Genomic DNA, 12,438 nt, shown 5'->3' on the forward strand with positions numbered 1-12,438 from the left:
TAGGCCCAGCAGGCTCAGGACACACGTCTGGGCATACCTGTGCCACTTGGGGGACAGTAAAAGGTGGTTTCAGTAAAATCCAAAAGGTGACGGCTGGAAGGTTTCGAATCGATCAGAAACACTGGCACAGCGCTGAGAACTCATCCAGACCCTCTTTTTCAGCCTGTGAAGCCATTACAGAAGGGGAAAGACAATATGCAAAACAGGTTGGCTTCCACCCCAAATATAGCGGAAAAGAGTGGCAGAATGCAACTTGTGTTTCCGACGCTCCCTTCCTCTCCACTGTGCAAATACTCCCAGAATTTGAACCAGCATGCATTTACATAGGGATCCATAGTAAACATGGCCTACCATGCATACATGGCAGGCAGCATTTACTCAATTTGCACTTTTGCACTCCTCATTTAAAGGAAATAGCTTAACCTAACATATATAAAGTGCTGGTTGGACCATGAGATGTATGCACATTTTGAAAGATTTTTATGGATATGACTGTGCACGAGAAAGTCACCAAGCAGGTATTATAAAATGTTGCCAATACGTGATGATCAAACCAAATTAGAAAAAAGATATGAAGTAAGTCCCGAAAAAATCCAACTTAATTTTCGTTTTCTCTTTCTGTTTACCCTTTTTCTGTTACGTGTGGGTTTTTGTTTGAAAAAAACCTTTCTCTGTGTCTTGGAACATCACATTCATAAGGATTTTAAAATGAAGGAGATTCAAGGTATTAGAATTCAGAAGCCATTGTAAAATTGACCCCCAGAAACTCACTACAGACACTGAAAATGAACAAAGTGAAACATGGGCTGGCAAAGTATTCTCATTTATAATTTGAAATATTGTTCATTCAGTAAAACTTGTTGGAGAGACAATAATGTGCTAATTAAACGGTAAGAAGGCCAAGTGTTCGCATTGCAAATTTTTTTTTATATTATAAGTGATGAAAATGTTGTGTATATATTAGCTTTTCCCGCATAGTGTATAAACATTTGAAAATTTTATGGAAGAGGTGTAACCAAGGAAATAAAATTACATTCCTTAGGATCAGGAAATCCGAAAACATATAATGATTTTCCCTGGATGAGAGAAATTAAAAAGAAATTGGAATCTACGATTCACCAATTCAATACATATAGATAAAGGAATAAACGATATCAAGAATTTGAATAATTGCGTGACACTCAAGGTTACATTGTGCTTCCTTTATATTTAATGATCTAATACACAAGGAGGGGTGCACTTTATGTAACGGGGTTGCAGCAACACATATCATAAGATAGTCAAGTGTTTTACTTTGCATTAGACACTCAATACAAAGCTCAGGTGGGATATCAGGGTATTTCAACTTTTTTGATGACTTTTTTAAAGCAATTAAGAGAGGTAAGCTGCAATCCTGTAACTGTAATTACTGCACGTAGAAATTCTAGCAAAAAATCAGCCAACCTCTTCTTGTGCTTCTTTGATGGGCCTCATAATGACCTTAGTTGCAAACTGGAACATTTAGGCCTCAGTCCTCCCTAAAGAAGATACTTTTAAGTGAAAGATAAGCTCTCCATTACATGGAGGGGTTTTCGCATCAAAGGCAGTACAAGTCGCTGTATAGTCATATCTGACATCAACAAGCTCGCCAGTCTCTCTTCTTCCATCCCCGGACTCTTTGTAGACGTTTGAAACTTTCTTGATTCCTGCCTTCCATTTACAATCCACTACTGGAAGATTGAGTGATTCTTGTCCTTTATGGGTAGAAATCTCTTTGTACTATTTGCCAGACCACTGTCCACATTTGTTGAACCTCACACAGTCCTACTTTCCAACATTTGTTCATCGGAGATTGTTCCTTTTTTTCAACATGTAGATAATGTCACATACTAGACAGGGAAACACATCCAATGGCATACAAAAGAGAGCTCGGTGAACATTGTTTCTGTCAGAATGACACAACATGTATTGCCAGTTTTTAAAAATGCATAAAATCCCACAGTAACTTTCAAAGTCAAAGCCCAAATGCTGCAGGTGTATGTTTTAAGAGGTTTTCTAGACTTAAAACACGTCTTCATTCTCATACCAAGTGGGAAAACCCACGGTCGCATTTCCTGCACAAGGAAGGCATAGCCACTGCAGTACTTGGTCTTTCTTCAGTTCTGATTCTTCTCCCAGAGTTTAAAGTCAGTTTCATGCCAGGGCCGCAATATATTATTAATAAAAAGAATTGGTATGACCCTTCACTGTTAGGAACCGGGGTCAACTACTCATTTGAAAAAAGAAGGGGATGTTCCTAACATAATTTTGAATGAAAAAAATACACTGGTAATTGCAAATACACTCTTCGTGTCAAATACAAAGAAGAGAACTCAAAAAGATGAATTATGTTAATTAACATCAGTAAATGAATTGCCGTAGAGTTAAATGAACGTATCATTGTACCAAAAACAAAGAAAAAACAACAAGAATTATCTAGCAACAAATCCTTCATGGTACAAGCCTGCATCTTAAATACATACTCACACAGAGACATAGGGGCAATCAGCAGCAAACATAGAAATGAAGCAGCCACTAATGAAAAATGAAATGATGCTCATGGTGGGTACATCAAACTCCATCCCTTAATTTATCATCAAATTCATAAGAGTCAATAATGGCCCTCATTCCAACCCAGGCGTTAAGGGTTTAACGGCGCCGTTGGCGCCGTTAACCCTTAACGCCTGATTTCCACCTTAACGCCTGCTTTTTGCAGGCGTTAAGTACCAAGGCGCTAAGCGTCCTTGGCGCTAATTACGGCACCGTAATTTACGATGCCGTAATTAGCGCCTTCCCCACTCCCATTATGCCCTATGGGGCAAAAATGGGAATGGGGAAGGGTAAATGGGGATTGGGGATTTACCACCCCACTCACCTTGGAATGGGGCGGTAAATCCGCCATCCACCATGGTGTAAACAGAGTTTACACCATGGTGGTAAAGTAGGGAACTTACCACATGGGTTGGAATGAGGGCCAATGTGTTGCAATTGTCCAACATGTTTCAACGTTCTGCACTTATATCATTTAATCGGCACCATCTTCCTCAGGGCCCATAGTTTATAAAGGCTATGCACAATGATACAGCAAAAAATATTGCACCCAAATCAATGCTCAGAACAATGCCTAAGACTGATTCAAGGAAACAAGTAACTAAGGATCTTCCTCTGTACAATAAGTGTTAACACAAATGGATCGTAGGCACATATTAGACACTGTGATGCGCCCTTTTGGCAGCATGTGACCCTATAGGAGTGCATATTAGTGGTTCTGTTTGCAACTAGGAATCATTGGGCCTCATTCCGAGTAGGGCAGTGAGGGGTACCGGGCACCGGTAAGGAGACCGGTGCTGGTAATCCCTTACCGCCCTACTACGAGGCCCTATAGCGGGTCCCTTCCTTAATGCCTGGTCTGACCAGGTGTTAAGGACGGGACCCGTTAAGGGACCTGGGCGCAAATAATGGGCTTGGCATACGCCGGCCCGTTATTTGCTCACTCCCCATTCCCATTGAGCTCTATGGGGGCTCAAATGGGAATAGGGAATGGTTTGGTAAATGGGGACTTACCGGTCCCTCCAAGGTCGGAATGAACCAGTAAATCCCCATTGTACCAAACCGGAGTCGGAGTCGGTACCGGTATGGGAGCCAGTCATGGCGCAAATAGTGCCATACTCGGAATGACCCCCATTGTGTTTGGTTGTCACTGATTCTGTGCATTACGCATCAACATTAATTCTGTTTCATTCGTTTTTTGGATGTGTGTGTGTGTTTGATTAGCTCATCTATCCTTAAGAGACACTGGTTGTGTGTGCCCTCAGTGTCATTGATGTTATTGGGAGTGTCAGCTGGTTGGTATCATTGTTCATATGTGCTCATAGGTGCCATTGGTTGCTGCATGATTCGTTCTGATATCTTAATAACAATCTGTGTCATTGATACTTGCCATTCTGTGCCATTGGATCTGTATGCCAATACTTGGGAGCTCTCTCAGGGCTTTGGGCAATGGCTTTGTATACTGTTGGGTTTCATTGGTTTAGAGTACTATTATGTTTGATTGTCATTGGATTTCGGTGTAAGTGACATTTTCTAACACTGGATAATGGCGGTGACTCAAGGAAACAGAATGGATTTCCCAAACTCTCACTAAAATTCAGCCTAGCCTAACCAAGAAACAACAAGAACATGTAAGTGGCGGTAGGAGTCCTGGATGTTACGGACACAGGGTTTTAACGACAAGAAATTGATTCAAGTAATGCTGTGTTTGCAAACAATAGCAGCCTAATCACCACTGCCCCATTCGCAGACCCCATTCAGCGTTTTAGCATGGCCACACGAAAACCATCCCACTCTAGTTCTGGCTGTTCTAATAACGTGTGCAGCTGGCTTAGCGGTACTTACACTGGATACCACAGCTATCCATACTTAACCTTACCGAAGCCGCAATCTGCACTCAGCTGTACTTAAGCTGTCATGTGCATCTAAAGTCTCTCTTCAGCTTCATTTATATAAGGGTAGCTTTCAACTACGGAGGGTATTTCACCTCAGGAGTCTGAGTGAATTCATAGACACCCCAACCTTCACTCTGGGCTCCTGGGTGAAATAGTTTCCTGTAGTTGATAGCGTATCATTATTTATATACTAGTGTACAGGCCCGTGTACATGGGCCAGAGCAGGTTTTCATTCACACATTGGGACCACTATATATCCTAAACCTTCAGCTCCCTCTAGCGGTGACAACAGGCGAAGCTATGCAAATTGAACCACTGTATATCCTAAGGCAACAGATCCCTCTAGCGGAGCATTCTGTGCGTTCGGGCAGCCTCTACTGCGCATGACGGAATTGGACAAACATACAAACATCTGCCATTTTATATTATTAAGATTATATACTAGCGTACAGGCCGGTGTACATGTGCCAAAGTGCAGGTTTTCATTCACACAGTACGACCACAATATATCCTAAGCCTACAGCTCCCTCTAGCAGTGACAACAGGCGAAGCTATGAGAAATGGACCACTGTATATCCTAAGGCAACAGCTCCCTCTAGCGGAGCATTCTGTGTTTTCGGCCAGCCTCTACTGCACATATCGGCATCAGACAAACATACATCTGGCCTTTTATACTATTAAGATATTCAGCAGGGTAGAATCAAATTTAGGTGTCATGGTTTTCCTGCATCGTTCTGTATCTTATGCTAGTAGGTCGCCATTTTTTATGACGTATGGAAGTCATTTGATGGAATCAGCCGAATAAGTGCTATCATCCTGTGCCAGTTCCATAAGGCCGACATCTCAGTGAACAACACGTGTTTGTGACTGTACACTGGCTACTATGATGAAATGCACAGGGCCTTGTTTTAGTGCTACATGACCTACAGCTGTGGATGAAGTTGATTTCGGAAGGTGCCATTGAGACCCTCACACCATGTCATTGCTTTCTTTCTCCTGCAGGACACGGCTGATTACGTGAAGCCCATCCCCTTTTCACTGGACTACGAGCTGGTAAACAAAGAAGAGGGGCCCATTTTGGATGACGGATGGCCAACTTCCTTACGATTCTCTGTACGTTGACTTCCTTTTGCCTTGCTTGTGCTGTGACTGTCCTCTAGACAGTGTATGCCTTTTCCATGGATTGTAAGAGTCAGAGAAGGGAGGTATTCAGTGGAAATGACACAGTTTGCATGGCGGAACTATGTGTGTGTCAGAATTAGTTACAGTGAATGATCATTTTAACTGTAAATATGTGCCCAGATTAAGTGTGTTACTAGACACATTTGGAATCGCCCAATCCAATCCGTTTCTGTGGTTTGGGATAGTCATCAATTGAGATGCATTATCTTGAATCAAATTTGAACCGTGCAGTAATCCCATGAATCGAGCCCCCAGTCTTTTAATAATGCACTTAGCAGTGTAATAAGGTAAGTAGTGGACCAAATGTTTATTCAAGATAATGCAGAAGGTCCATATGATTCTAAAGGCATACTCTTTCCCCTATATTTCCTGGGGGAAGGAAACTCCCATTACAGATTCACTGGGCCTCATTACAACCCTGGCGTTGGACCATGGTGCTATTTACAGTACCGTAATTAGCACCGTCCCCATTCCCATTGAGCCCTATGGGTCAAAAATGGGAATGGGCCATGGTGGATGGCGGATTTACCGCCCCATTGCAAGGTTGGCGGGGCGGTAAATCCCCATTCACCATGGCCCATTGTCGTGGCTTATTGTCATGGCAATAAGCCACGAGACGGCAGGCCAATACCGCCCCAGGTAATGCCCCCGTGGCCGAAGTTACAGGCCCAAGCGTAAGTGTTCCCAGTGTGTTCGCTCCCGAAAAAAGAAGAAAAAAGAAGGTAAGTGGGATTGGGAGAGTGGGGAGAGGATAGTTTGGAGGGGAGGGGGTGGAGGAAAAAGAAAACGTACCTGAGTCCCCGGCGGGGGACGAAGGCAGCCTCCAGCCTTGGGGAGGCTCAGAGCGGCGATTGCCCCGTTTCAAGCCTCTTCATTGGCTAAGGGGCTGCCCGCCACCCCGCCTGGAACAAACGCAGGCACGTAGGTGCTTCCACGGGATTACACTGTTGTCATGATGCCTACCTCTAAGGAACCAGGCCGGGCCCAGCAACCCCAGAGGCAGGCATCATTTCCCCCAGGAAGGTCTCAGCGGGCCTAAGTCGGGGCTCATATTGGACCCCAGTCCTGGCGCCTTAGGCGCCAGGCTCATAATCGAGGACATGTGTTTAAGTGCTTGGGTGTACACTTACCTGATGCAGACCTTGCTGCAACATCCAGGCCCCCTTGAGGCCTGGATGGGACTATTTTGTCTCTAGAACTACTTAACCACACGGGTGTGGCCTGAGGAAGAATACATACCTGAGTGGAAGGATACATACCTGGGACTTCCTGAAAGGCTATTTAAACCACGCCCGATCAGTAACTCACGCTTCGCGTTGTTCTGCATCTAGCAGCTGGACGCTCACCGTGCCTGCTCCTGCTTCTTGAGTTCTGCCACGCCCGCCTGCATCCTGAAACACCTGCATGTGGAGAAGGAGAAAGAATTGGACAAAAGAAGAGCCCTTACCTGTTTGAACCTCGTCCAAGAGTCGTCCCGTCGGCGATCCTGAAAAGGAAAGACTTTCATTTTAAAAGGTCAACTCACCCGTCGCTGCCGCGCCGCATTTCACTCACCTTGCTGCCAGCCTCCATTGCCAGCGGCGCTCGACCGGATTCGCTGCATCAACCCGGCACCTAGGGAAAAAAGACAGAAAACAAAGGTGAGAGTGAGAAGAGCATAAGGAAAGCCAGAGCTTCCATTTAGACTTACCTGTTTGGGTCATACTTCATTTCGGGTCTCTGCCGCATACAGGGACCTGCAGACCCCAGCCCCTAAGGGGAAAAGAAAGACAGCGGAATTAATGAGAGAATGAAAAGACATAATAAAGACTCTCATTAAAGACTTACCGGAACTTACCTCTCGTTTCGGGTCTATGCTCGTTCAGCATTCTGACCCCGGCCCCTATGGGGAAAAAGACATCTGCATTAGCGTTTAATATTGCACTCAGAGGAAAAACATTCTTTGAACACTAACCTGAGCATTATTCATCGTTTTCATCGCTCTTCTTGGGATCCACGTTCTGCACCTGAAAGAAAGACAATAGAGACTTATTATTCTCGGACATTAGCAGAACCAACATGGATGTATGAGAGTGAATCCAGTGAATTAACTGGGTTTCAACGCGCCCCTGCACCAGAAGCAGGAAGGAGAGCTCACCATCACAAAACCAAAGGTGAGATTCTAGGGGAATTACAGAAAGGGGGTTCGTTCAGGAGGTGAAGGGAGTGGGAAGCTGCACATTGCCCCGCAGATCATTAACGTCCCTCCCTTTTCACATACAGAAGAACCGGCCCTGCCATACTCTGAGTCCAGCGCCTCACCGGAAGAAGCAACTTCATTCCAGTCCTGGTCAGCGCCTCTGTGGGAGTCAGGTGAGCGTTACAGAACGCGAAGCCTACCAATAATTTCCCACCCGGGCGCTATGGAAACTTCTGAGACTGACCAGCTGGCCCAGCTTTTGGGGGAATTAAGGGCAGAGGTACACTCAGCCCGCCAGGAGACTAACGCCCTCAAAAGAGAACTGATTCTCTCCAAGGAACGAACTGATGACCTGGCCAAACGATTGTTACAGACCCAGGCCGGACAAATGCCTTTACCTGGTTCCGGGGGGCCTTCCACTTCGTTGGGTTTGAGTAATCCAGTACAGATCAATCTACCTGGTTCCATGCCCTTGGCACCGCCTGAAGGCTTTGCGGGGGACCCTAAGAAATATGCCATTTTCATGAACCAATGCCGCTTACACTTTTTATGCAGACCTGGGGCCTTCCCCGATGATCAGACCAAAGTGGCCTTTGTGTTATCGTATCTAAGTGACTGTGCTGCCGATTGGTCTGTTCCTTTGGTGAATCAGAATGATCCCATTCTCCAGGACTTTCAGGGGTTTCAGGCCAACATGGAAAGATTGTTTGCTCGACACTCTCAGAAACAGGCCCTTGACAACGAACTGCTATCTTTACGACAAGGTAACCAAGACCTCTTGTCTTATATAGCCTCCTTTAACAGACTGGTGGTGGAAACCGGATGGCCTGAAAATAAAAGAATCACTTTATTTCACCGGGGTCTGCGCGGAGAGCTAAAAGACGTTCTGGCCCAAGTGGTGAATCCACCCCAACCCTCCGCAGAATACATAGATTTAGTGGTACAACTGGATCACAGACTTCAGAATAGAAAAGCCGATCGGTTCAAGTATGAAACCCGAGTACCGATCAGGACCCACGTTAACCCTAGGAATACCGAAGTTTCTGAACCTATGCAAATCGGTGGAGTGAAGGGGCCGTTAACTCAGAAGAAATGTGAGAGAAGGCGGCAAAAGCAACTATGCCTCTATTGCGGGGCTTCCGGTCACTTTTTTCGTGATTGTCCAGTAAAACCACCTAAAAAGCTGGTTGGTGTAATGGAAACTGATTCGGGAAACGACCTAGCCCGACAAGCGTAGAGGTCCGCTTGCCGAGCTTGAAAACAAACTCTTTGACCTTGCATTTTGTCTTGCCAATGGTGCTCGTGGACCCTAAAAAGCCCCAACGGTTACATGCCATCAAGGCATACATCGACAGCGGGGCTATTGGGAACTACGTGGATCGCGAATTGGCCTCTAGGATGAACCTCCCTCTCCATCCAAAAGTTAACCAGGAAGTCATTACTACGGTTCATGGTACCGAAATAGCCTCTGGGCCGGTAACGCATTCCACCACAGAAGTGACACTAGTTACTCAAGATGGACATCGGGAAGCGATAGTGTTTGACATAATCAAGGCTCCACAATTCCAAGTTATCCTCGGAATTCCTTGGTTAGAAACACATAATCCTCAAATAGACTGGCGAGCAAAGAGAATCACCTTTCCAGACTGCGGACCAACTTGTTATCCAAGAAATCCAGCTTTAAGTTTAGCCACAGTAACTTCCACCACTGTTCAACTACCGGCAGAATACCTTGAATTCCAGGATGTATTTCTGAAAGAACAGGCTAACATGTTACCTCCCCATCGTTCTTACGATTGCCAGATCGATTTAGTTCCCGGTGCTCAACCGCCGTGTAGCAGGATCTATGCTCTCACTGAACCTGAAAACCAGCATTTGCGTCAGTATTTGGATCAGTACCTTGCCAATGGTTTTATTCGCCCGTCAAAGTCCCTTGTCTCTTCCGCTTTGTTCTTCGTCCCTAAAAAAGAAGGTGACCTTAGGACTTGTATTGACTACCGCGCCCTTAATCAGATAACAATTAAGAACCGTTCTCCTTTGCCTCTGATCCCAGAACTTCTTGATCAAGTAAAAGATGCTCGTGTATACACTAAGCTTGATCTCCGAGGAGCTTATCACCTTGTGCGAATAAAAGAAGGTGACGAGTGGAAGACGGCTTTCCGCACCAAATATGGGCTTTTTGAATATCAGGTAATGCCCTTTGGTTTGTGCAACGCGCCTGCCGCTTTTCAATACTTCATGAATGATGTTCTTCGAGAACTTATTGATGTCTGTGTCATCGTATACATCGACGACATCCTGGTGTACTCTTCTTCTGAGTCTGATCACCGAAAACATGTTCGAGCAGTTCTTGAGAAGTTGCGCCAGCACAAACTATTTGCCAAGCTAGAAAAATGTGTCTTTCACACCACAGAAGTTGAATTCCTCGGATTCATCCTGACTGCCAAGGGAATCTGAACGGATTCACGAAAGGTGGACGCCATCCTTAAATGGCCATCACTTAGTTCAGTGAAGGGGGTTCAGAGTATGCTTGGCTTTGCCAATTTCTATCGAAGATTCATCCCAGAGTTTTCCCGAATAGTTCAGCCCATTACAGCACTCTTACGTAAGAACAAACGTTTCGAATGGACCCATGAGGCCGAACAAACTTCATTCCAGTCCTGGTCAGCGCCTCTGTGGGAGTCAGGTGAGCGTTACAACTCTGGTATGGCTCGGAAACGAGCCAATCACGTTATGTGTATCCCGTGGACACACCCAAGCCAGGTACTAATGTACAGCGATCTCACTCCTGATCTGCGTGCTTAACAAAAAAAGAAAATAAATGCAAAAAAATGCTTTCCAGTGCCGGTAAGTGTAAGAAGAGAATCCATGGTAATGGCCTATCACGGTGCAGTGATCCTCTTCTGCATCAATAATTTGGCTCACTCAGATACAGGGATCCTACAGTAAATGGCCCTTGAGACTCAATGGATGAATCAAGGCTTTGCACATCCAGCTACAGTTCTGTCCCTAGCCTGTGAAATGGACTGGAAGATCTGCACAGGGTGATCTGCACAATGGCTTCATATTGGAATCTCCTATGAGTGAGAGGAAAATCCCTGGCACTGGCATAGCCTTTGAGACAACAGACATTGGAGGGTGGGAAATTGGGTGGGAGGACCTTCGGGTGAGGTGGAAAGTTGTCTGCTCCACGGTGGTGACTCTTGCGGCAGTATAGAGAGGATACCCCAGTGCCTCACACCCATTCTCAGCCTCCTAACTCGGGCCACACATATCTCCCCCCAACACAGTGAACAAGAGAGATGCAGACCTCAAAGGGAGAATATCGGGCTCAGAAGTGGTAGAACACAGATAGCGATCCGCAAACCTGGACGCCCAGTGTAGGACACAAAATTGGCTAGAGCGCTTACAAGGTAGCATGCTACATAGGTTAATGCAGATATAATTGCACTATTTCCCAATATCAGCTGCATCATGGGAGACAGAGGGGCCCACGAGCAGACGCAGGAATAGGAGGCCATGATGCAGGGAAATTAAGCAACATGCACACCATGCAGAGGACACCATGGCAAAATCAGGTATTACATGGGGCAACTGAAGGACTAGAGGGCGAGAGTATTAAGAAAGGTCAGCAACTTGGAGGTCTAGTAAATGAGCCAGCAGAGCAATCCAGGAAGGAGGAAGAACCAGGGAGAGGATAGTGCTGGAGGTATGGAGATCAGACAGGAGGAGAAAATAGGAAGTATTAGGGAGAGGATGTAGCTGGAAGAGGCTGACTTCACATACCAGGAGGAAGGAGGAACTACTAGGGGAGGAAAAAGCCAGAGTAGGAACAGAGAAAGAAGAAGGATAAGGGAAACAGGAGGAGGTTGGGAGGGAGATAAGGAGAGAGGGATCTGGAGGCCATAATAGGCAGGGAGAGGAAGCAGATAGAGGAAGGTCAGAGAGGAACCAGAGAAAGAGAGCTGGAGCAGGAATCCAGCATTGGCCAAGCCAAGAGGGACTGGGGTTAGAAGGCGTGTGAAGCGGTAGACAGCAAGACCAGTGAGGCCTGAGCTGGAGTGCTAGGGCCAAAAGGGTAGAGAAGTAGAAAACCTTGTCATCCGGCGTCTGATAGAACCAAAAAACTAAGACCGTGTGATGACGTTCCCTGCCTAAACTTGGAAACTGACCGTGGGGTGGTCTAGGGCTGATCCAAGATAGTGGATGTTGGACCCCTAGGATCCCCCAGACCAACCCCCCCACACACCTGGATACCCACATTAAGGCAGAGGACAGCCACAGGAGCATTCCCACACCCACAACATAAAAGATCACCCCCAGTAAAGGGGTCAGGTACAACCTCCTTGAGGATAACTCTATTCACAGTACTTGTACTCCTAGAGAGAGCTATTGCAAACACCTAGCCAGACCTAGTTCACCCAGCAAAAGACTGTATGCCTTTCTCGTTGCAGCACTTTAAATTTACGGGTGAGTGGGAGTGTATAAATAAATGCCTTTCTTCAACATAGCTGCAGAATGAAGCATTTTGGGAAATGAATGAAAGTAGCGCAGACCGCAGGAGTCCTGGGGTTACAAAGTCGATCTTGGCAAACAGAAAGAATAAAATAAAAC

At 45.8% G+C, this 12,438-nt stretch overlaps 1 protein-coding gene across 2 annotated transcripts in view; it reads left to right on the forward strand.

Annotated features, from left to right (window-relative positions):
- Positions 1–12,438, forward strand: part of ITGA11 (integrin subunit alpha 11) — a 664,683-nt gene that overhangs the window by 526,216 nt on the left and 126,029 nt on the right. For both annotated transcript variants that reach the window (XM_069624240.1, XM_069624241.1), the window contains one exon: positions 5,466–5,576. In XM_069624240.1, the coding sequence (XP_069480341.1) occupies positions 5,466–5,576 (111 nt within the window). The remainder of the gene's footprint in view (positions 1–5,465; positions 5,577–12,438) is intronic.

This window comes from Ambystoma mexicanum, chromosome 11, assembly GCF_040938575.1.
Source record: "Ambystoma mexicanum isolate Mex_15411 chromosome 11, UKY_AmexF1_1, whole genome shotgun sequence".
NCBI classification, from domain to species: domain Eukaryota; kingdom Metazoa; phylum Chordata; class Amphibia; order Caudata; family Ambystomatidae; genus Ambystoma; species Ambystoma mexicanum.